Source organism: Anopheles coluzzii, chromosome 2 (genome assembly GCF_943734685.1).
Source record: "Anopheles coluzzii chromosome 2, AcolN3, whole genome shotgun sequence".
NCBI classification, from domain to species: Eukaryota; Metazoa; Arthropoda; class Insecta; order Diptera; family Culicidae; genus Anopheles; species Anopheles coluzzii.
Window position 1 is genome coordinate 92,682,525 of NC_064670.1, and position 25,838 is coordinate 92,708,362.

The following is a 25,838-nucleotide window of genomic DNA, read 5'->3' on the forward strand; positions in this document are numbered from 1 at the left end:
CGGCTTCCGGCTTAGAGGGCTTCCGGCTCCGTTTGGATGTCGTAAAGAATGGAACAACACGTGGACCCAAAATGTATCTTCAACCTGCCGCGTGTTAACTGATTTATTGAGCTCCACCCACCCGAAGTCGTCGCTTCGCACATGCCGCTTCAAAGTGAAATATTTAATTAAATTCGTTTGCACCGTTGAAAGGGGGCCTCGGGTGCCATCCTTGGGTGAAGCAGCCAGCGATCGCGTAGCGATTGCCACACTTAATATTAATAAATCGGAAAAGTGGCAACAAAAAGAGAGCGAGAGAGGAAAAATATCGCCTCCAAACAACACAATACCATATCCCGTGGGGGAAGGTGGCTGGTGGAAATGTTGCTCTGGGAGGGGAAATAATGTTACCATCGCTCGGTGCAAACAGAATCAAATCGACCCACCTTTGCACAGTTCCTCCCCAGTTCCGGAAATGATTGATTGTCGCCGGGGCCCGGATTGAGGTGGAAGCCGGAAGCGGCCCAGGTAAGCGGCTCCACGGTGGGATTTATTCATCCGGACCGGGCAGGAAACGCACTGCGCACTCGGTCGTTCATTGCCGCTAGCGCTGGTGCGGCTTGGCACTGCTGGTGCCGGTGGTGGGTTGCATTCGCACCGTCTCGACATGTTCCAGCGCTTCCAGCACGCTGCCACGCTGCATTTGTTCCATCTGGTGCAGGTGTTCCGTTGCCAGGTCGATTAGATGCCGGCGCAGCGCTGGGTGCGGTTGCAGAAACCGTTCCAACCAGTCCCGGGCTGCGGTGCACAGGGGGAGAGAAGCGCATGCACATGGGACATGGGAGAGGCACCGTCGTGTGAGCGTGAAATGACACGAAAAGTATTTCAATCGCAATTGCCATTCCAAGTCGTTCTCGGACTCCCCTCCCTTCCCACACCCATCTGTCACAGTCCGCGTCCCCTCAGAAAAGGCGATGGAGCGATGTTTTATTTCCCAGGTGGTAACGCCGTTAGTGCTGATGGCGTGGAATTGGATTTTGTTTGCGTCCGTACTCGGGCAGGAAATTCGTACTGGCGTGGTGGTCGGTTCGTCTTGGTCGGCTGCATGCCGGATGCAGGCAAAAAAAAGGTTAATAAACTACTACCACAGGCGTGGAAAATGCAATCAGACACCAAGATGGATGGGGGAAAAGAAGCATGAGGGACAGAGCTAGGCATGGTTTACGCGAGACGCGGCTCAAAATTGGAAAAAAATACTCACACAAGATATAAAGCTGAGAGTTTTCCACCGCTACCATGTTGGGGAATTTCTGTAAAATGCAAACGAGTAATGTTATCTATCAGTTATCATCGTGCATGCAAATCCCATCCCATCGCTTACCACCGTAGTCGCATCAAAGAGCAGCTGGAATTCTCCGAAATGCTCCCCATCCTCCAGGTGCAGCACCTTTTGCCAGCCGCTCGTGTACAGGGCGACCGTGCCGGACACGATGAACACCATGTGCCAGGCCCGCTCGTCACCGTTCCATCGGGCAATGATATCGTTCCTCATGAATAGCTGGTACTGCATGCCGAGTGCCAACGCCATCAGCTGCTGGTCGGTAAACACGGCCCGAAACAGGGGACAGCCCCGAAGCAGCGGTCCCACCAGCTGCATGCGCATCTCTCCGTAAAGCTGTGGACAGAGGTACAGAGACGAAAGCGATTGAAAGCGACACCCAAACTGCCAAAGCACTGTCAGTTGTCTCAACATTACCTGCTCCCCCAGCACGGACCGGATCAGCGACCAGCGGCTGTAGATCTTCGGATGGCGGAAGTCGTAGAAGCTCAAGATTTGCTGCTGCAGCGCGGCCGGCAGCTGCTCGTGGCGCATGTAGTTGCTCAGCTCGTACCGATACTCGTGATACTGGGGATACGGATGGAGGAACAGTCTCCAATTACCATACTGCCTACAATAACAGCCTCAAGACGAAGAGACTGTTGCTGCTGCTTACCTTGCTGGCGCTGGAAAACAGAATGCGTATGAAAATAAGCAACTCCGCTAGCAGGTAAATCTTGAGGATGTAGCCACTGATGGTGTAGGCCAGGGACATCAGCATATCGTCGTAGGTCATGGACTCGCTAAAGTCGTGCGTGATGTGTGCCACGGTGTACAGCGTGCGGTAGGAGCATTCCATGTAGCGAACCACTGGAAGTAATGAAAAAAGGCACTTTAGAATTAAACACCAGTCAACGAGCATCCAACAAGAAGCAGCCTCACAAGACGTTTGATTCCAAAACGATATCTTCATCGTCCAGGAGCGCTGATCGATCTGGGCTGGATCAGTTCCTTGCGCTAACCGGAGCACCAGAAACATTAGACACGTGCTCCAATGGAACACCGTCAGTACGGTGGCCAGGATGGCGATGAACTTGATCACCTTGCGCCGCAGCCCGAACCACTCACAAAGGCCGCGGATGTAGCGCAGGAACGTCCGGAAGCGGAAGATCTTCATCACCGACAGCAGACTCCACAGATCCCACAGGCAGCCGGCATGGAAGTTGAGCCGATGCAGACAGTACACCAGCGAGTTGTCGAACGTTGTGGTGGGAATCTGAGGGAACAACAACAACGAAAATCAGGTCAAAAGTGATAAGTTGTCCCCCAGCATGATAGAAGCCATAACGTTGATGACATACGAGCCTCGTCAACAGTGGATCCGGTGCCGAGGTGATGACATCGATCCAGAACCAAAAGCGCAGGTAACGCTTCCGGACGCCGCTCATGTTCAGATCGACACGCTGCGTTTGGCGGTCGTACGTCCCGGTGTACAGGTTTATCACCACATCAACCAGGCAAATGAAATCTGTAAATGCAAATGAAACCGCACTGCACTGCAAAATAGCAGGAAATAGAGCTATCGGTACGCCTTACCCGCGCCCAACAGCACCATATGAAACGCGGTAAAGGGATAGTAGTCCTCGATCCGGTACAGAAACGTTATGTCGTACGGTATCAGCAGGAAGACGCTCGCGAATGTTACTATCATCAGACAGTTCCAGATGAAGCTGTAACGATGGGGTCAGTATGAGTGCCGCTCCAATAGGCCGGCCCGTTCATTAGCCGCCATACCTACCGGAAATAGCTCAGCGGATGTATCGTGCCCGGGTAGTAGGTAAGCTGGCGTGACATTTCGCGCTTGATTGCCGTATCGCTGCGAAAGGCGAGCCTCGCGATGGGGCTGTGATGATCGATCAGGCATAGCCGGCGCCACCAGCGAGCGAGCCTGGAAGATGAAAGCGACGCCAATTAGACGCGACAAATTAATAACGAACGATGGCACTACCATCCATCTCGCAAAGTGCTGCCGCTGGGACATTAATGTTTTACATTCCAGTGTTCCCCATGTTTGTGCTTACCTGCGTGGTACGGTGTTGGCGGATATTAGCAGCTTCACCAGGTCCACATCATGGCTGACGGAGCAGTGGTGCGATGGAAAGTTCCGATTGCCTTTTTCACCGCCATTACCGGCAACCATTTCCTCTGGGGGTTGTTCTGATGGTGCGTGGGTTATGCCGGGGTTTGGAAGGCTGCTCTGACGCTGCTTGTACTGCTGCTGAGTTGGGATTTTGCTCATTTTTAATTCACCGGCAAACGGAACGGTCTCCCCAAGGAAAGGTTATGAAGCTATTAAAAGCCGAACAATATTTATTTATTTTTTGTTTTTTGTCTTTTGCACTCCACATAGCCTACTCTGATGGTTGACTTTCTAGTGGGAGAGTTGGTTGGAGCATGAAGCAACAAGCTTAAAGATCGGGCGTTTGGTGTCTCAGGGAGCCATCATTTGAGTTGCTTGATTAGTTTAATCTCTTGATATCATTGTTAAATCGATTGATTAATTACAATAGCTTGAATCATCTTGAAACCCGTCATTAACGCAAAAGGCAACCGCGATTACAGCTGGTATCATTAGCACCGAAACACCAGGAGATTTAGTACCGCAAACCCCCGAAAGCTTTCCATTCTTGTGATCCTAATTCAATTAAAGTGTTGCCGCGAGCACTGGGAAGCGCCCAAGATTCGCGAATCACTTTCCGGGAAAGGTGGGACCACCTTGGAGCGTAAGATATTTCCCTCCTCTTCCTCACTCGACCCAACTGCCTAACAGTCAGCACAAAAAAACCACAGCAAGGAAAACACTCCCAGAAACTCCGGTCCTACCAGAAAGGTTAATTAGCCTCCACCTTCGCCTCTGGGTTGTGATTTTCATTAGTCAATTTTTGCCAGGCCTCTGCTATCTGTGTCTGTGAGCCTTTGATCCTTGCCCGGCTGTGGAGTATCGAGCGGAAATGAGCAGGGTAAAGCTCAGCCCTTAAAGTAAAATGCCTTTCGGTGCTCCGGAGAGCGAAAGGCACGAGGAAAAACCATCTCGTCGGTGCATTATGCTTGCTGGTGAAATTTTAATGAAACTGGTGCGAAACATCTCGTCACCTTGCCTAATGGGGAAGCAAGCGAAAGGGCTGGAAAGGTGGTGAGTTGTGTTCTCATACTGCTAAGCCGGCCCGAAGTGTTGTTGAAAAGGCACGTGCGATGATTTAGCTTTTATATTTTCGCAGAATTTTCGCAGAATTTTCGCAACATTTCGAAACCGGCGGTGAAAAGGTTCGATGGACGGTGAAGCGATATGGAATCGAACGGTGTGCATTGGATCGTACTGACTGTATTGAATGGATGTCTTTCTGGAGTCCTTTAGCTGGAAATGCAAATATGTTAGAGTGCGATTTATTGCGAAATGGATGAGCAGACTCTTTACATATATACTGTTGAACGTTAGAAAGATATGAACGATCCTGAAAATAAAATGGAATAAACAAATAGAAAGTGACAAACTCTTGCATGTGTAAATACTAAAAGCATAAAATAAGACTTATAAATTAAGCGTAAAAGGAAATCCAGAAAATTAAACGTTTCAAAGCAAAAAATGAACTTCAAACAATCCAAGAATACTGTTTAAAATTCATCAAACAAACTTAAACTTTTTTCAAATTATTTATCACATCGGGTATGTATTTTTAAGCTTAAAACAGACAAAAATCACAACACTTCCCCTCCGGCTGAACGAAAGTTCAACAGTTGCAAAAACATTGCCGGATCATTGTGCCAGGATGGCGCCCGGTTCACCAAAGCTCGTTCACCTTACTATCCCATCGACCATCAACAATCTATTAGCAGAGCGAAAACAATTTTGCCAGCCCTTCTCCTGCCGCCCAAAAGGCACCGACCTTTCCCGGCTGCCCGCTCCCAAAACCTCCCACCGGAGTAGCTATTAACACCGGTCACCATACACAAGCAACAGGGGAGCTGGGCGAGGTTCAGCCCTGGTTCATTGTGTCTACTCTATCCGACCGAATCAACCGAATCTCATTTCCGTTCCGATGTAACCCGGTGGGTACGTATGGAAAGAACATTTTCCCTTCCAACGCAGTGGTTGTGGTGGTGGTGATGATGTTAGTGAGCGTTCCAGGTATGCACATGGTTGGACGGGGAAAATCTATCCAGTGTGCCGAAGCATTGCAACCACAATAGCCTCGCCTGTTGGGTTTTGGGGCTTCGGCTTTGGGTGAGGAAATAGGCACGGGAAGCCTGTGAAGTGGTATGTGCCATCAACTGAAAGCATGCCACAGCAAACCTCAGCATGTTGGCTTCAGTGCTTAGGTCCCTGGAGCCGAGTGCACGGCAGTTGACACAGGTGGATACAGGTGAAAACGGGCGAGGAGTTGGAGGGCTTTTAAAAATAAACTTATGTTTTATTATGCCGGGCAATCTATCGGGTAGGCTGGCAACAGGGGCATACGTTCCGTTTAGTTCAGTTGCCAGTCAATGTTGATACCGCGTACTAGAAACAGTGCAGTGTTTCTGCACACATTACGTGGCTCGTTTGATGCTTATTTCTAAATTTACAGTATATATTTACGATGCAAGCTGAATAAAAGAGCAAACTAGATCAAATGTAGCTTTAATGAAGTCAGGAATAGACGTAAATTTTATCTACTTATTTAGCTCAATATTTGCCTCGTGATCAGTACTGTTTACCGTTTGACCCGATTCTTAGTTTTTGGGTTCTTACCGGGTTTTTACCTTTTTCGTTTTTACCCTGATAAAAATTGTGTTCATTTCAATGGTTCAACGACTTTATTTTCCCTGTGATGATGTTGTTCCTTGGTTTGTAAACGATTCATTCGATGTTTTCGGAAGAACGATCTGCTTATTCATATAATTTCAACAGCTTCAATCATTAAGAGCAAATACTATTTCCTCAAATTATACGATTGATCAAAGCGTTTTACAAGGAACATTTGTCATCTTCCCAATTAGATTTAATAGAAGGTAGGTAAGTAGGATCTGATAAAAATGAACTCGAAAGAAATTGACAATTTTTGAATGCAAGTTTAAGTGGATGCTCAACAAAACGCGTAAAGGATTATCCACTGATCGGGTTAGAAAATTGATGTATTTTACTACGGTTTAAACAAGGACAGATATTCCCCTAATGTTTGTATGATTCAATAAAATTAACAGATTTTGAAGTTAAAATACGAATTGTATGCTAAAGATACGTTTATACTGGTTTCCTTTGCAACGACCATATTGCTAATGTGAAACAAGGATGCCCTTTTCAACACATTTTCATAATTAGAACAACTTTTTCGATCTGCGCACATTTGAAAAAAAAGTCTCTACGGGCCATATGAAAGTGATTCTCGACACGATGCAATGATGAACTTTCAACCGATGATTTATACAAACTTACAGTCGCTATCCACCAATAGTTACCCAAGTGCTTAAACGCTTTCTGTTGCAAGTTGTATCACTGAAGTTGTACATTTAAGATATATTCTACAGAAATTACTTAAACGTCGTGCATCCATGTATGTTAACATTTTCACTATCACTTCACAGATACCAATTACATCGAATATGCAAAAAACTGACCTTAGCTGTTGCGTCATTGGCAAAATCCAATTAATCCGGTAAAATACCGCTTTAAACGGGTAAATACTCGAGGATCTTTTTTCCCAAATTGAAAATACTGAATTTGGTACATCTCTACCTTATAAGTACCTTAAAATTATATTAAAAATACACGATGTAATCTATTATGCCAATTCATGATTGAGATGGTTGTATATAGCATGTGGATGATTGTTAAAAATGTCAATCGCAGTGTTGCAATCAAAGAATAAATGGGACAATTTATAAGAATTTTTGCAACTCTAAGTAACCAATGCCGAGATGTTTTCGAGATTGCATATTTAACATCAAACATTAAAGATTGTTTGCGGTAAGGGACATCGTACTATGGTATGTGTATAAGAATTCGGAGATCCAAGATTTGAGAGATTCGGAATCCAGAACGGAGAGTAGAGACACCATTTAACGGTAAAATATTCAAGTACTGATTGGAAAAATGTGTCCTAATACGATAAATATCCGTTATAGTTATAGAGTTATGGAGGGACGATTGACGAAACCTAACAGTGTATCCGCTTTACTGATCTTCTGGTAATGAACTACAATAATAACCTTCTGAAAAATGATATGGAAGTCCCTAAGGATCTTCTTTTGCCACCATTTGCTGTCTTTAACAGGCGCTTTTACGATCGCAAACAAAAGCACATTTGTGTTACGGAACATCTTTAATTCTAAATTTGGTAAAGAAACTTAAATAATGCGTAAGTAGTGCAGCTCATGTATTTTTATAACTCATGTATATAACAGAATCTTGTCATTTTTTTATTCAAATAAAAGCAAGTCCAGCAATCAAGCAATCTCAATGCTTGATTATATTTTAGTAGTTTTATATAAAAAAAGATACCTTCCACCAAATTTTGCAATTACTTACAATCATTTTCTGATGCATAAACAATCATTATCCATAATAAACAAACTTTTAGAAAAAATCATTACCATTCAATCAATCAATTAATTGAAATAAGAAAATTACAGAAAGAGGAAATTCTATAACATTAAGATAGAATAGGATTTTCCCATTTTTAAAATATGTTTTGTATGACGCAACAGAAGTCTCTCTAGTCCTGCTGAATCCATGAGCTTAACATTTATATTGTTATATTTATTTTTATATTGTAATTAATAATTTTCCTTCAACTTCTTAATCTATTCGGCGTTACGATCAACGCGGTCATTTCAGGTTTTAGAGACTGATCAAAACCATGGGAGACGGTCCATATGAGGATCGAAACCACGACGGGTACCACGGTAAAGCCCTTTTTCTTGGACTGTTCCTTTAGGCTTAAACAAGAATAATAATTAAAAAGCAAATCAACAAAAATCAAAAAGCATTCAAACATATGTTTAGTATTACTTAGTTGTACATTTGAGGAACCAATAAGCATATAAGTAAAACTATTTGAAATATGAAAACCAAATCAAAACATGAAATTGAGATGACTAATATGGTCTATTTAGTTCTCTCTTACCCAAAGATCAGCGGTTGTATTTGGTTTTTTACACAATTTACCTCACACTTTAGCACCACTGCTCGCTGCTCTTTATTTTAAGTTGCCACTCATTTTGTGGCCCCCAATGTGGCTTCCCACGACTAACCATTCATCCCCAGTGGTAAGATCGTACTCTGCACCATCATATCCAAACGAAAAGGCAGGTGGCAGAGAGAAAGGGAAAGGGCCGCCGCTCTCGATTTCTTATCAGGATGAACAACCGGGCGCCAGTGTCGTTAGCGCAATGATGGATGCAATAGATACACTCCCACCGCTTCTGTTAAAGCTTCTTAAGCAACGATATTGCACCGCACAACGTGTGTGTGAGAGAGAGAGAGAAAGAGAGAGAGAGAGAGAGAGAGAGAGAGAGAAAGAGAAAGGGACGGATGGTCAATGATTGAATTCATTTGAAAGTGGGCAATGAGCCAACAACCCACATACACACTTGGAGGGCAATGCGGTGGGCGTTAAATGTTGATCTTTTCCCATTCCCAGCAACGAAACACACAAGCATACACACACACAGTCCCGATGGTTATCAGTATGCTGGAATCATCGCCACCGTCACTCATCGTTTGGTAGCGAAGATGTAACATTATGATAGTCAATGCCCATACCTTTGCGCCCTTTGGTGCGTCTCCTCATGCTGCCCCGGTCAATGATGCTGCTTATCTCCTTTACTCTTTTCTCACTGCCCACACATACACACGAAGTGCGTTGCGTGAGAAAGGCTGCACGGTTGTGGGTCCCGAGAAGCCGGTCATCGTGACGGAGTCTGTTGTAACCTCACCCTCCCGCGGGAGAGCGTACTAACGGACCTGTCGAGAGTGTCGGCCAGTGTCGGAGAGTGCGTTGTGCCGTTATCAGTGCTGAGAGGCTTTTGGGAGGGGGCCGATCCAGTCGGGAGTCTGGCTCGACAGGCCATCCCGTCCATTCCATTCCATGTCGATCGATGTCAGTGACGGTTAAACGGGTGTGCCAGTAAGGCGCGCGCAAGTTCGGTCCGTCCCGCGGCCCTTGTCCTTGATCCGCAACCGGGAAAAGTAAACATTCGTCAACACTTTCGCGAGCACATGTGAACGTGTCACAGGAAAGGGAAGCAAGGCCAGCAGCGGGGTCGCTCTCCGATTCGGCGCTAATTCGGTGTGGGCGTGCTGACGTCGCGGCCGCAATCCCCAGCCCCCCCCCAGCTGATCCGATTGTGTAACGCGCCTGTGATGGGCCGGGCCGGGCGGAAGAGGTCGATTTCGGTTTGTTTACGTACGCGGGCAGCGGCATGCTGCCAGTTCGTTAAGTGATCGTGTGCTCAGTGTTGTGACTGGTGGCAACCTGTGTGCCAAGCGGCCAAGTGCGATACACAGCTTAAGATGCGTTTTAAAACGTCTCGAAAGTGGAAATAGTTGTAAGTGAAAGGGGTGAAGTGCACTTCGATTTAGATAAGACCGTAAACAAATGGGCAAACACTTGCACATCGCGGGTGCATCGAACGACACGTTGCTGCGCTCAAAAAAAAAAAAAAAAAAAAAAAAGGAAACTATAAACTGCACGCTGTTCGATTGCCCGACGTTGATATGTAAATCTAGAGCGGGTTTTGATTACACCAGCACGGTGCTGTTGTGTTGTGGGGGGGTTAAAAGACAGAAGCGAACTAAATAACAACATCAATCGTGTGGCCTCTTACGGCGTAAGAAGGGGAATGCACAGCACACAATGTGTTGCATCGGCTGTATGGGAACAAACAAAAACGTGTAAAGCAAATTTGTTTGCAGAATGGAATTAATTCTAGCCAAATGTTGTCGATTCTACGCAACATAACGGGGTTTATTCTTCTTTCGTCAAACAATATCTCTATATAATCCTGCCACTAAAACACGCACGCAATAGTGCAGCGACCGGAAATTGGACGACACCATCAGCCGTTGCGCCACGCTTCTAACGCGCGCTTAAACACGTTCGCCAAACAGCGCACCGGACCGTTTGGCGCTATCTCGCTACATACGCTAGGTCTACAAACAGATCTGTGTATCAGTGTCAGCATCATCAGGGTTATTTTTTTTTTTGGAGAAGAGAAGCATTCACTCGTTTCGTGAGGTAAGCGACGAACCACCGACTGATAGCGATCTGATATCGTGAAGGCAACAGGGGGTGCTGATATTTTGATTGGATTTTCGACACAACTCACGTGCATCCTGTCGCAAAACAGGCAACTTGTTTGTAGCTAACAATGTGTGCGTGTGTGTATATTGGGAGATCTCGTTTGACACGCTGTTGTGATAATAAAGCCAGCAATGCCTTGACGTGGTGTCGGTTTAAAGAAGCTTTCTCACATACGTGAAATTGGTACGCTTTTCCCTCCCGAAAAAAATGCAATAAACATAGTCCAAGTGTGCCAAAACAAAAGTGAGCGATAGAGTCATTAAGGCTAATAAAAATACAATAAACAGTGCGACCATCATTACGCTTACGTGAACAGCTTTATGGGGCCTCTTGTTCGTAATCATCACCAACCTCTCCCCAGTGGTCGGCAGAAGAAAAACCAAACAAACATAAACACCTTAAACGACCCGACCCGATCGTAAATTGATCGTGTTGCGCGAGAACATCTCAACTTCTTGTTTCATTCATCATATGGTGACCGCGCACGCCGTTGCGTTTGTGCGATAAAAGGCTTCCTAATTTCGCAAATTAATCAAAACGTCTCGTAAATGTCACGGTAAGCACACACACAAGTCGGCCGCGGCTCATTTCCATTGGCAAGGCGGCCCCAGGATGGCAGTGGTTCGTTTGTTTTTTTTTGCTTGGTCTGTTGCTTCCTTCCAGGAGGTTGGGCCGTCAGCCGTTCCCTCGTTCCCACGGTGGCAGCGTGGCGGAAAATGGCACAAGTTTAACTTCGCCCCACTGCCACAGCTCATTTATCATCGTTCGCTATCGACCTCGATCCGGGGCGGGAAGCGAACGTAGCGGGAAAGCCAACCGAGGGCAGCATTAGTCAATAGCGAAAGGATGAAAAGTCAAGTGCGGCGACACAGGCGACAGATGACGCACATTCAAAGGGCGGGAATTTGATGAAACGGAATTTTTGATGGATTTTTGTATGTCGAGTCGTTTATGGCGAACGACCGCATGAGGTCTGCCGTGCCGATCCATCGCTGCTCACGAGACGTGTACAGCAACGTTTCAGCCTTTCTCTATCGCTGTGTGCTCGATAACTTTGTGCCATCGTTTCCGCAAATGACGCCATCGGGAAGCGCCGTTCGCCGCACAAACGGTCCATCGAAACATTGGCAAAAGTATGCTCATCTTCGCTATCGATTTTCACGCTTAGTTTAGCGAGATGATTCTCGACGTTCTTGCACTGGCGCGCGTATCTCTCTAATGGACCCCAGTTTGTTGGGACGCGTTAAATTATGTCACCGGTTTATGGGAGGAGGGGTGGGGGGAGACTTCCTCCGTAGTGTGTTGTGTACCCTTTGTTACCTTTACATTCCCATAAAGGGGACAGAGAAGCTAACAGAAGGTAACTTCTAGCACAAAAGGGAAGCTCGCTTCAAAAGCCAATGAGGTGCCCTCTTTATTGGATGATAGTGGGGGCTACGGGTTAGAGAAAGTTGAATGTGTGTGTGTCTGTGTGTGACTTTTGTAACCCATTTCCTTTTTACAGGTGACAAGTTCCATTTGTGGATGGGTTTCACCGTCCTTTCCAGGTGGCAGAAGCTTAACAACTGTCGATGTATAGATGAACGAGGTTCGAGAAATGAGATGCAAAAATAGTGGAAAACAAAACTATTTCCCAACCAAAGAGTAACGGGATGGTCGGGAAAGCTTTGAAGAGAAACTTTTCTTCAAACTTTTTTGAGTATATATTTGCTGACGTGTTTTGAAGGGTTTTGTTTAGAGAAGAAAGTTGTTAGAATTGATGTGAGATTGAAAAAGTTGCTTTATGCTCTTAAGAAATATAAGAAAAAAAAGCTCCAATAGTTCTTGTTCAAAGGTTTCTTTACAAACCATTTTCTTGTACCGGAATACCACATATTAAACATTGACCTAACACAAGTGACGTCACGTAGAAGAAAAAATACGATGACTCTTGAAGTTGTTTGCCTTCGGTAGCTTCAAAGATGCCCAAGAATTGGGTGTGTCTACTGCGGTATTTGTTTAGGTCAACAAACTTAACAAAACCCCCGGGCAAAAGTGTACTAAAAATAACCCACCCATTGGTAGGAAAACTGTAAAAGTAAATAAGCTGCATTATTAGTGAAATGATAAATCGATTATGAAATGCGATCATTTTCATTCGTCGCCCCGTCTGCCACGTGGAGATGTATTTTTAGCCTGCTATTAAAGAAGATTATGTTTTCATATTTGAGCGTTTTTTTTTTGCCGAGCGGTCCCCAAACGGCTGCTCGGGGAGTGCTCTACAAAGTAAACGCGTGTAAAGATAGCTAACATTTTCACTACTCCAGGGATTGAGACTTGAAAGTAGAGTCTTTCGTATAACGTTTCACTAGGTACTTTTAACATTGTTGAAATAGATTATTAATCTTACGCCGCAGTTATGTGAATAATTAATGCACTCAAGTTAATTCATAGAATATTTTCTGTATTGATCTTGATGTTCTCAATACCTTGAATCATCCGTGGAAATTAATGAAGGTTTGGTTCTCTTATTAGCAGCAGATAAATAACTGATTTTACGACATTATCATCAAAGCAATGACGTTTTTCAACGACTCCATTTATGACTCACACTTGATTTGCAGCAATGACGCACGGCTTTGTTCAAAAAAGAGGAAAAAAACAGTTTTTAAAGACCCGGTTCGATTTGATCCTCTTCATCATTGAACTAATTATCGTAAGTACGCTGGCATGGAGACGCCACAGTAATGACGAATAATGACATTTTTTTATCCCACCAGGCTAGACATTACTTAATGAAAGCTTTTAATTTTATTTCCTATTGCATATCAAACTGTACAATATCTTTATAGTGCACACCAGTTTTATGAGTGTGTGTGTGTGCGTAGGTATTAAGCGGTTCATAAAATGCAATCCCTCCGACGCCAGGGCAGTGCGGTGGTGTACATTTACTGATGCGTCCCACTCAAACGCGCGCCCATGATACATTGTAGGTCATGGGAAGTGGGGGTTGTAAAGCTAATTGTTTGCGATATAGGTTGTTAGAGTGTTTAAATGTGTTATAACGTCAATTAATTTGTTTGAAGATTGCTTTACAGTGAAAATAAATTGGATCAAATAGCCTAAAAGTGCTAGGAACTATTAACAAAAAAGGGCTCATTGCAATCGAGCAGTAAATGATGAAGACTGATGGGAGTGTTTCAATCAACTGCAGCTCGTGTTCCATCCAATTGCCTACAATCGACAAGAGCTCGCCAAACATTTGTGTGTACATCTGTTGTGCAAATAAATGCATCCCTGCACGCTGCACAGAGAGGCAGAGCCTGTGTTGCATTCAAAAAATCAAAAGCAAAAACAACTCATCGACACTATCGATGGCATCGTGATTTCCGACTGCCACTCATCATTTACTCCACACACACACACACACCGCCCGTACGACACTTCCCCACACTGCCAGGATCACTTTTCGGGGAATCAATCGAAATCACACAACACGTAAACAAATATGAACACACACAGTGTCACACACACAGTGTCACACACACAGTGTCACACACACATGCAAACACACAGTCTCGGATGCAATCGCGGTGCATCTCGATCACGCTCGATTCAAAAAGCGCCGAGGGTTCCGACCGGGTTGCAATAATTGCAGCACACCGGCACACACTCATCCGTAACACGTAAACAACGTGGCCGCACTCAATTGGCCTTGGCCTCTGCTTTCGCTTCTCTCTCTCTCTCTCGTTCGTGCTCTCCACCACACTACATTAAATTGCAACCCCCCGTTGGCGTTGGCATTTTGCAATGACTCGGTGTTGATAGATGCTGGAAATCGGATCGGACTTTACACCCGCCGGATGGGAAGGAAGGAAAGAGCAAAATGTAGTTAAAAAAAAAAGAAGACAACTCGCGTGTACCAAACGCACATCTCCATGGAAACTATGGTGGTTCAGTGTTCTTCTTCTCTCGTTTCTCTTCTCTCATCTGTGTCTAGCTTGGCAAAGTCGTAGCTATGTGTTGTAAGGATGGTTGTTTACCATACTGCTTGCAGTAGTTCCCGGAAGGCAGATGCGCTGTGGAAATGGTTTCATATTAAAGGCGTTTTAACCGAAGAGGCGGTGGATAATATTAAATACCACCAAGGAATGGGACTGAGATGCAGATTGATACCTTGAACATTTTCACATTTTAAATTGAACGTTAAAGTTCATGCTTTTAGGTGAGCTGTACCCCAAGTATCAGGTTGACGCCTGAAGTCATGCAATCCGTATGACTAAAAATGCTTGATAAACGAATGTTTACCTTTATTTATTCGGTCTCAGTCTGAACTGTTTTAACGAATGCTTTTATAGGGATACTGTTATTTAGCGGAATTTGGGGCAAATTCGATCTAAAGAATTTCATGTTATAACTCACTAAAACGTGTTTATCCAAAACCGATTTAAATCTCATAACCATTTTACATCTATTTCCTCACTTATAAATGAGTTTTGCTTGAAATAAGGGCAAACAAAACCATTTTTGAAGCGTTTTAAAAAGGGTCGAAAAAAACTTTGCTTTTTTTGGGCAATGTGACAAGACCTGGTTAAAATAAACGTATATCTAAGTTAATTGGAGATTGGACTTTACGATGGTGTAAATATTTTCTTGGTTGATTATTTCTAAGTTTTTTGAGAGCTTATTTGGTATGATTAAAAAACTATAATTGTATACTCAATTTTGATACTCAACATAAAGCAGTTCATAACAATGGGTAAAATCGGTAAATCTATATGAAATGTGGTACAGTATATTTAGACATGAGAACAAAACCATTGTATACCCAATCGGTCATTTATCTCAATGGGAATATTTCCAAGATTCCGCTATTTCATTAGTGTCCTTGAATAATAAATTATATTACTTGCTTATCCACATCAGGCACTCAAACTGGTTCAAAAGGTGCAAGTATTTAGATTAATAATTCATTTTGATATAGTTTCAGATATACGAAAACTATTTGTCTTCAAACTTTGATGAATGTTTAGAATTTGAGCAACTGTAAAGCGAAAGATATATTTAGTAAAAAGGTCATTGAATCGAATGATTGTTTGAATTCCATCGTAAAAAGGTCGTTGAACAAAGGTGTCCCTTACCGCGAACAATACGTTCGTCGATTTGTCGGAAATGGCACCCGACCCGGATTGCTTAATTAATCGAAATTGAAGCTCCATTCTTCTGGGGCACCCTCAAAAACCCTCCATCGATCGAACATCACCGTCAGGATGCGTGTCGCAGAAACACACATACATGCACATGCCATACGTTTGGTTGATTTGTCAACTTGCCGTTAATGTGCCGCAAACAATCTCGCTTTTTGAGGCGACCTTCCAACAATAGCTTGCAATCTCTTTCGTGTGGGTTGAGCAGGGTTTTTGGGCTCAAATTTAGGCTCACCCTTCGTACAAACAATCCGTGTGGCTGGAAAAGCTTCCAACCGTTTGCGAGAGATTTTCCACCGAGGTATGAGATGAAAAGCGTGTTTGCATAGGATAACCGAGCCGGGTAACGTAATTAATTTTTGTCTTCACAGAAATGCGGTCGAATCTGTCGGTTTTGGAACAGGATTTTCTTCCATTTTTAAGCGGTAATGAAGACTTTAAAGTGCATTGTTTTAAAATTACCCCAACACAGATCAATAGATCAAAAGGCCACACCACCGAAATGGGGTTGCGCTTAAATCGCCTTTGCCGGCGTTTTTTTTAAAAGGAAGCCAATTCATGAATCCAAAACTGTAATTGAAATACTGCCCCAAAAAAGGTACGCAATTCCATGAACTGAATGTTAATAATTTTCACGTTTTAAATCACTTAAGTGTAACAGCGGTTCCCAGAAGTGGTTCCGCACCATGATGCCCCAAGTTACAAGGTACTGTGTTGAAGTGTACAGCAAAAGAGAGAGACTGCGAGGGCGTATTTGTCATTCGGTGGTAACGTAAGAGAAAATCGCCTGTAAAATGATTTCCTTCCTTTGCATGCTTTTCCATCTAAAATGTTCGGCAAGCGGCCTGGGATGTGGATGTCCCCCGGCTGCTCAGTTTCTCAGAAAGCACGAACTTTCGGCGTGTTCTACCTGTGTGCGTTCCACCTGTTGCTTTGCGCATAAAAAACACGTGGCGTTAGGTGAAAAATGACGTAACTTTTTCAGGGGCTCAGCTTCTGCCAGCTCAAAGTTGTTGGACGGCAGGCAAAGCCAACATTAAGCCATCAGCTTTTCATGAAGGTAAAGTCAAAAGCCAAGGAAAGAATTAGCTGCTACGGCTCGACACATCACAGTAAAGGAGTAAAAAACACTTTTTGGTACGATACAGACTTGCCGACTTTGGGTGTCAAGTATTACGCATTTTTTCTCCAACATTTCGTGCTTACTGCGTGTTGGAGAATTATCTAATCTCTTCGCTTAAAATGTTAATTACCTGTGTCGCATTGCTTCCATGGCACTTTTTTTCGTTCCTCTTCTGACTGTCCATGTCTATTGCCGCGGGAGTTTTGCAAATACTCGGCACAGAAGAAGCTGGTTGTAGATGTTTGCCCATGTTCCGGCCGTTTGGTGCTTATCGTAACCTCGTCCATGTTTGCCTGCGGGGAGGGGCAGCGTTGAAACATCCCTACACCAGACGTACACGCACACGGTAGGAACGTTCTACACCCCCGCCTGCGATGAAATTGAACCGTTCCTGGTTTCTTTTTTCCCAGCTTCTTTGCTTTTTGCATGCTATGGGGAACCGAAACTTCTTGGAAATAAGATCAGTGGACTTTTTTGTATCTGCTTCTTGTTCATTCTTTATGTGCGCACACACATGCACCCATTGGTAGGCAAAGGCAAAAAGCTATCTTCATGCCTGTTCGTGCCCTATTTGGCCGCCTGTGTGTTTCGGTAGTGGCCCGTTATGATAAGGAAAGCGTAGACAAATAGACTCGGCACAACGGCAATGGAGATGTTTGCAGACGGCATATAGACACCGGCGGTTGTGTATTGTTTTGCCACCCCCCCACCCCCTCCCCCCTTTCCTTTTGTTGACTTTTCTTTCCGTCTATGTGTGTGGGTGTGTGTGGCTTTTGCTTGCATCGATTCGTGCGCGTAAATTCAGCCCGTACCGACATGTATTTTTATTTTTGCTCCGCCGTACACGCGGAACGCCACCGTACTAAGCAGCGTATTAATTATGCATTCATGTTTTTACTCCACAAGACAAACAAGTACAGCAGCGGCAGCAGTGTACGGGAAATACATTGGTCGGTATTTTTGTCCGTGGCGGCAGAGGCTCAAGTTTCTCTTCCAATAGGAGGAAGACTCTTTAAGAAGCGTTTATTCCTCAAGCTTGCCGTAACGAGCAGATGGGAGGATGGGATGGGTTTTAGTATCCTCGTTAGCTGATTAACCAGCCGTACAGCCGATAGGCATATTTATTAGTGGAGCATTAGCATAACAAGTTTGTGATTACGAGGGACGAAACATTCAACATAAAGCAGGCACTAGGATGCATTGATATGTTTGTGCAAGAAATTGAAAATAAATGCACATGGGTAACGATCACGCCAAGTTTTGGTACATCATTAACATAATTCGTCAGATTATTTTTATTGTTGTTTTTTTTTTATTCTTTATAGGTTCCTTTTTTGGCGTATTAAGCACAAAAATTACAATAATACACAAACAAAAGGCAAATTTTATCAATATGTTTAGACTTTTTTTTATATATTCAGGAGTAACGGTCCAAAAAGGCCGTATTGCTTAAGAGTAGAAAATACAAAGGTAGTTCATGGCGCTACAATCCATATTGGCAGGGAGACATTTCCTTCTCTGAGCCATGGAAGGGCACCTTATCCCAGGTGTACTCGGACGGTTTGGTTTTAATCAATCCAGTCCATGATTTTGTGGTCCTATGAGCGTGGCGAAGGTCTGCATCATTCGGATTTTGAGGATGTCTATTCGAGTTCAGTGTTCCAAATGGCATTGCGGGGGTCTGTATCGTTTGGATTCCAGAAGTGGTTCGAGTATAGTCCAGATTAGTGGCCCAAATGACATTGCGAGGATCTGTATCGTTGTAGTCTTTTCCATCAGTGGTCCGAGTGACGTGGCGGGGGTCTGTATCGTTCCAGTTATCTAGTAAATCCTTGCAAGAACATCGTTCAAGGAAAGATCTTCTGTCTGCCGTCAATGCCGATTATTCAGCCATACACATTGCACTCATTCATTATTACATTCATGGATACATTAATCCATCACAAACATACGAGTGATGTACAATATGTAACACATGGACAAACAAGAGGAAATAAGATACGAGGCAAGATTGCTGTTGCCAACAATGTTGATTGGTTCACAGACTGCAATGTTTTGTTTAAGGAAAGTCACACAGTTAAGCCGTTTTTGCAACAGAAATCGAATATGGCCTTCAGGTATTCCCAGTCCGATGCCGCTAATATATCCCGAATCGGAATATCAGTACATTTTCCCAGTCTTTCGACCGCGTCCAGCAAAGCAGGTCGAGCAGACTCGTATTCCACGCAGGACCACAAAAGATGATCCAAGTCCTAGCATCCAAGCCCGCAGCCACATACCTTGGAGTTGACCAGTCCTATACGCTGGAGATGTGCACCCAATGCGAAATGATTAGACCTAAGTCTAAACATTATTCGAATGAACGCACGATCGCCAGGGATGTTATTGAACCAAGGCTTCAAGCATACACGAGGAGTGATTGAATATAGAAACCTTCCGAGTTCATCCGAGTCAATATCCTTAGACTTATTAGTATTTAAATTAACTTTTTACAGAATATAATTTACATTCTTCCCATCAACGTCTCCTGGTTTTGAATTTTAGATAAGAAAATCTGAATTTTTATAACTGAATTTTTTTTATTGCCTCTTCGATTGTAAAAATAAATTTGCTTATCATTTTGAAATAAGTTGATTTAAAGAAAAAATATTTGATATGACCCAATGGTTAACCTCAATTTACAATATTAATTTGAGAAAATTATACCAATATTTTTTCATCAATTTATACTAGAGTGATAGAAATTCCCATTTATATCTAGTTTATCGTTCAAAAGCAAGAAAAGGAACCCAATTTTCAATTCCTCCTTCGTTAATTGGTCATTATCGTTTACATTTAACTGTCCTTAACCCCCCCCCCCTCCCCCGGGGGATTCTTTTGTTTCCCTTTTGCCATTATCCACAACAATGTTTTGCCCTTCTGATGCTATTTTTGTGTCCCTTTTGCCAATACTCTTTCCAAGTTGAGCAAGCAATTCCACCAGCATCGACTCGCCCAGTTTCACCCCGTAGCATTGCTCTTGCTTGACGTCGGGTATAATTGGACAGCCAAAGTTGGGAGAAACACGGGAAAATACGCCCAAATGAAAACAGAAACAGGTCCAAAAATGGCACACAACCACGAAGGTCAGCAGGAATTGACACCGAGCAAGGGAAGAATGGAAGGACAAAATGGACACACCGAAGCATTACGGCCGACCTGTCTGGGCCCCGAGACCGCGAGCAGTTCGAAACTTCGCCCACCAACTTTTGCGTATTCTATTCCCTTTCCCTGCCCTGTTATGTTGCTGACATAATTTTCAACCCTCCCACACACACACAGAGACGCACGAAACCCAACTGGACCCCGGGACGAGCGGCTGCTGCCCAGTTGTTATTGTGTTTGTTCTCGTTCATTAGAGATATTTTTACGAAGCCCTGGGCCCGACAACGATGCTGTGCGACGGTGCAACAATTCTACACCATTTTTTCTTCTTCCCCAATTCCCCCCCCCCCCCCCACCATTTGGGGAGGACGAAAAACATATCTGTCATAAGTTTTTGTTTTGTGTGCGTGCGCGCGTGTTTTTACCTTACGCAGTTGTGGCAAAACCAAACAAGAAACATACAAAACAAAACAAAAAAAAATCCCCCATTCGCTCCGAAGGTCCATTGCTATTTGTCCGTTTTGTTCCGCGTGCTGTTTGGTTGCGTTTTTGCTGGTCTTTGCAATAACATTATGTTTGATGCTACCGTACCGTCTACTTTATGGTGCGAGCGGTGTTTCTCCACCGCGCAGAGGATGACGCTCGAGGCTACGAAATAAAACAAACAATTTCGTGGTGGTTCGGAGCGGTAGCGAAGGGAGGTGAGCAAAAGCATGAAGCTGTGTGGGGGATGGAAATAGTAGTTTTTTTTATTCGACTGATTTAAAGCAAAAGAGGACGCTAGATTTAAAGGCGAGTGTGGCGGTGTGATTGAAAGGGCCAAGCAAAGGGTGAAATATAGCTGACAAGCAGAATTTGAGAGCATATTTTTATTGCTTTCAGCGTAAATGTTTTGCTTGCACTGATTGGTTTATTCCCAGCACACGTTTTACCCAAAGCATTCATTTTATGTTGCATTTAAATGTTCAAACCATTCTACTATTTCCCTTCGAATAAAGTCACAACCAAATTGAGCGAATCCTGCCACCCTCCAACAAATTTGTCGCTTCATTAAACAACGTTTCTCAGCAGGACAGTCCTTCAATTTTCTTGTATTGAAAAAAAAACCACACCCTTTTCTTGGAACGCTTTCCAGCCCACCACAAAAGCAGACTGAGCAGACGGGGAAAAAGGTATTCCCCCGTTTGGTTGGTGGGTAACTTCCCTTCCGAGAAGTATGGTCAGCTCAATGCTCTTCTTTGTGGGACTAAATTAGGACGCAAGCGTTTCTTGGACTTTGTCCCTCACCCGAGGTCGGTTGGTTCGGTTCTTATCGTGCAGCTTATCAATATCGGCCTCAGTGTTGTATCTTACCGAAGCAAACGAAACGACACATAGTCTGTAAAGTGAGGAAAGTTTTACAGAAACATCCGATTGATCTGTCAATCAGTGGGCAGTGCGTATCGCAGCAAAACCGGCGAACAAAACGATCATAAGTTAGACACAGATTGAGCAGAAAATTATCTGCTACCAGGGCAGTGAAAGAAGGCCCCATAAATCTTTACGACTTGCAGACAGGCTTGATGGTTTGCTTACGCTTTTCCAACAGCACAAAAAAAAGGAGACGAAACAACGTCCGTTTCTCATACCGAAGGAAGCACTGTAGCCATGGTTCGTGTGCCGGTAAATCCGCAGATACAGCCAAACGAACAGGTAGAATGCCTGGCAACAATACACACTCAATAACCACCACCAACAATCACGTCAGCTCGGTCGACGCGACGTCGGAAAAGCCGGCGGAAAATGGTTCACATGAATAATTTTACCGAAAAAAGAAACGCATCGCGCATCGTGGCATGTTTATTCTCGCGCCCATTAACCATACCGTTTGCTGTAACTGTTGCTGTTGCTGCTGTTGCTGTGTGTGTTTGTGTTTTCCCTTTTTGGCGAACATTTCTCCGACAATTTCCCTGCCTTTCGATGATTTGAGTTTGTACAAATCATCACTCCAACACGCACCACACGTGGCGCGCTCTCAAGTATGTTTACGTTAGCCGTGCACCACAATTCGACCAGGTTTGGTGGTAAAGTGGGTTTACTCTTTCTGTGGTAGATGGGAAAAGTTTACACCCACCACCATGGTAAGGGAGAGAAGCAGGCAGGAAATACATATAATCATTAATCTCCCATTACTTGTGCCGGTTAAATTGCTTGCTCAGATGATATGGAGCAGCAGATGCTCGGTATAGCTGTAGGGAATTAAATCCGCTGAGCACGATTGAGCGCAATTTTCCGGTGCGCTTTTTGGACGAGTATTCACTTATTTTACTGATTTATATACATGGTAGAGAAACGTTGGGGAAATAATTAGAGATGAATCGAGGTTTGCGTTTAAATGATTACATTAGGATAGGTAATTTCATACAGTTTACATACTTTTTTAAATAATTGTGTTTGTTATAAGGAAACAAATATTGGAATTGCTTGAAAAGTGCCTCATCTATTTATAACGTATAGATTGTTTTCAATAAACGATTTCATGATCAATTATTTTTAAACCAGTTCACAAATGTTGAAATTTTTTTTATTTGTTTTACTACATTATCTATTATTTAATGTAATGTAAAAAATAGCATTTTTTTAAACCCTGTTTTTTACCAAAATGTATATGAAACTTTCAGATGATAAAAAAAAAGTTTCAGTTTTTGTGATAATTGGAGCAAAATTTGAAGATTTCAATGTATTTGCTATTGAATACAACGACAGATTTGTTGCTAGCTCCAATAGTTTGATAAATATTAGTGTTTTCAAGTCATTTTTTAAGAATAAATGATGAATATTTTGTTATTTCATGTGACAAACCCTGCAATAGAAGGGAAATAAAAAATTAATTTTCTTATTAAATTCCTCAAAACATTAAATTAACAATACTTTCAATGCACCGCCATATCAAGCAAAATACTTTCAACTTTGCAAACCGAAACCGTTGCCAAAAATCATTGCCTTCCGGCTCGAGTACAAGAACAAGCTAAATTCCTTCCTTCATTCCAACCAAGACGGAAGCGATGGAAACGATTTCAACACTCCATCTTCCAGAGATGACACAGAGGCATAGGGTTAGGATTTATCATAGCGAGCGAAACGCACCGAGCGAAAGATGGAAGAATACACTCCCAATCCTTTTCCCCCCTGAGTACGGACAAACCGATCGGCAAACGTAACGGACGGGCCAATAAAGCAGGAAAAACAAAAACCTGGAGAACGAAAACGATGCTCCATTTCAGTTCGTTTGGGGGTTTGCTTGCTTGGTAGATGTGCTTGCTACCATCGTGTGTGTGTCAGTGTGCGCGTGTATACATAAGCTACAACGACACCGACAACTACCACGACGACGACGACGATGATGATGATGACGACGATGACGACGGCGCGCGTCTTTGGGGACCGGCAGCATCGAGAAGCTTTCCGCCGGCGAAATCAGTTTCCATCTGGACGGTAACGCGTTTGGTTGCGTTTCGGGGTTTTTCCGATTCGAGTGTGTTTCCCGTCGTGCTGTGTGAAGCCGTACCGTGCCTTCAAATGGGGTCTGGGAATGGGTGTTAGGTGGTTCAAACAGGTAGATACAGTGTGTTGTGCTGTGAAGTAAAAATTTGTCAAAAGTGTGTGTGTTGCCAAAATGTATAAAAATGTTCAAATGTTCTTATTGCTTGAGTTGGAAATAGTATTAAGGTATGCATTGCGAGTGATTTAAAGATGTGCATGAATTATGAAATTGTTCCCTCAAAGTGAGTGTGCATTTAACATATATTAAAGGTTACATAAATGTTTCAAAATAGTTCCTACTGCGTCGTCGAAAAAGAAAAAAAAGTGATTTCAATCAATTTTCGCCATTGTGCGTTGTGGGCACTGTGCATTATTTAATAGCCATTTACCACGAAAAGTGATCGTTCGCCCGTTTGTGTGCGTTAAACCCGCGGGGGCAATGTGCAAGTGGTGCCAACATTGTGACGCTTTAAAGCGCGCCGAGTGCCGACGGTTCGATGTACATCGATCGTCAACCCGGGGCCTTGCTGACCCCGGTTCCGTGTAGGTTGTGAAGTGAATTTTTAATGATTCGCCCGCGTTTTGATTCGAGCACCCGCCGCCCCCCTAGCAAAAGTGTGAGTGAGAGAAAATTTGCGGAAAAATTGAAAACCTACCCTACTGCCCCGCCGATTGCTGCACATGGCGAACGAAATAATGCCAGCTACACCGACTGCGGCTGCGATTGCAGCGGACGACGGTTCCGGTGGGTCACCGTTCGGCGAGGCAAATGTGACCGGAATTTCGGTGGAAAACCCTTCGCTGGTGGAGGGGCTGCTGGCGCTGGCAATGAATGCGAGCGGCGCGGAACGGTGCCGACTGCAGCAACAGGCGGAGGAGTTGCTGCAGGACGTGGCCTGTCCGTCGTTCTTCGACATGGTGTCCTGCTGGCCGCGAACACCGCCCGGTACGTTGGCGGTGCTGCCGTGCTTTGCCGAGCTGAAGGGCGTGCAGTATGATAGCTCACGTGAGTACGGGGATGGTTTTGGGGTTTTTTTTAAATCGCGTGGTGCCAAAATGATGTGATTGAACTGGATGGAATTCTAATGCAGCAGATGATGCAGATGTTGAAGTATATTTAGTTGCGGTTGAAAATGCGGTTGAGTTCAATGAAATGTAGACTTCATGCAACAATATGACTGTCGAACAAGCTAAAACCTTTATCAAAAAGATATTTGTTTTGTTTTGAAATAAAAATCCGTAGTTTTCATTGGACTTGAAATACTTTGTCTCTTTTTTTGGACGCAATTTTGGTTATCGGACCAAATTTGCACACACAAAATTTGTATTTATAATTTACAATCCTGCACAATTTTGTAATGATAACATGAATTATTTAGAGTTCAAACTACTATTTAAACATACATCCACCTACACCTTTTTTGTTCATACTTAAAATAGCATTCACTCAACTTTAATGCAGTACATGCAATGTTTTATGTAACCAATACAAATCTTATTTGAATCGAATTTTCATTTGATTTCGATCTTTTTTTTTGTGATCATCCATAACATTAACGATATAAAAAGGGTTAAAAATTTATGATTGTACTTCGGGTTTAGTGGTTAGTGTAACTGTCTAGGAATATTTCATCTATCAAAAGAAAAGTAAAGTGTTATCTAATTTTCGTGTTATGGTAATTTTCACTATTCACATTTCAAACTCCTAGACCTGACGGAACGTGATCGATTCCCACACAAATCCGTAGTTCTGTAGTAAAGAGTGACAAGCCAACTAAGTAGTACTTTTAAAAAAGCTGGAAGCTTATAAGCATAAACCATTTTAAGGTTAACGTTGTCGTGTATATCGTTAATTCAAATGAAAAATATGAAAAAGAAATTATATAAGATTTGGGAGAATTAGTCGGATATCAAATGATCATAATATTTTTTATGTTGAGTTAAAGTTTTGTGTCACTGAGCGCCTGCTGATATGAAAATTAGAATCATATATTACTACAGGGCAGTTCAACGACATATTTATTGATTCATTTATAGATAAAAAAGTACAAACAATAATTTCTCACCTAAGTGCTGCAAAAACAAACTCGCTACCATGTAGGGCTGGCAACTTGAGAGAGTGCGAATCATTAGCACCGTATTTGTAGCGAACGTTGGTAGAAACTTATGAACGAGATTTGAAGCATCATTTATCAGATCTTTTGAAAGTTGTTCGAATATTATTG

The 25,838-nt window shown here is 43.4% G+C and overlaps 2 protein-coding genes across 11 annotated transcripts in view; one reads left to right on the forward strand and one right to left on the reverse strand.

The window, feature by feature from the left end:
* Positions 1–74: 74 nt before the first annotated feature.
* LOC120953215 (potassium/sodium hyperpolarization-activated cyclic nucleotide-gated channel 2-like) lies at positions 75–4,793 on the reverse strand. Of its 2 annotated transcripts, none has more exons than XM_040372977.2 (10): positions 3,379–4,793; positions 3,096–3,245; positions 2,894–3,027; positions 2,659–2,825; positions 2,240–2,573; positions 1,974–2,167; positions 1,736–1,885; positions 1,361–1,654; positions 1,241–1,289; positions 75–1,080 (listed from the first exon to the last, which is right to left on the reverse strand). In XM_040372977.2, the coding sequence occupies exons 1-10, from the start codon at positions 3,594–3,596 to the stop codon at positions 584–586; spliced, it is 2,187 nt and encodes a 728-aa protein (XP_040228911.2). In that variant the 5' UTR covers positions 3,597–4,793; the 3' UTR covers positions 75–583. The 2 variants fall into 2 exon arrangements, with proteins under 2 accessions (XP_040228911.2, XP_040228912.2); XM_040372978.2 differs by having other exon boundaries at positions 75–777; positions 3,379–4,792.
* A 3,998-nt stretch (positions 4,794–8,791) lies between these two features.
* LOC120949914 (diuretic hormone receptor-like) overlaps positions 8,792–25,838 on the forward strand; it is a 32,014-nt gene continuing 14,967 nt past the window's right edge. For 3 of the 9 annotated variants that reach the window (XR_005751085.2, XR_005751086.2, XM_040367514.2), the window contains exon 1: positions 22,948–24,619. Coding sequence is in view for 6 of the 9 variants with exons in the window: in XM_040367514.2 (XP_040223448.2) it covers positions 24,295–24,619 (325 nt within the window). In the remaining 3 variants the exon portion in view is untranslated. Of the gene's footprint in view, positions 9,884–22,945; positions 24,620–25,838 lie in introns of those variants that run through there. The other 6 variants (XM_040367516.2, XM_040367515.2, XM_040367511.2 and 3 more) reach the window with 5 other exon arrangements.

What these genes read in the sequence shown, in the direction of transcription:
- LOC120953215 (XM_040372977.2), bottom strand. Translation starts at nt 3,596, where the DNA reads ATGAGCAAAATCCCAACTCAGCAGCAGTACAAGCAGCGTCAGAGCAGC. An exon ending in CATCCGCTGAGCTATTTCCG is followed by an intron (nt 3,028 to 3,095) that starts GTAGGTATGGCG and finishes CCATCGTTACAG; the next exon opens with CTTCATCTGGAACTGTCTGA. An exon ending in TCTTTGATGCGACTACGGTG is followed by an intron (nt 1,290 to 1,360) that starts GTAAGCGATGGG and finishes TGCATTTTACAG; the next exon opens with AAATTCCCCAACATGGTAGC.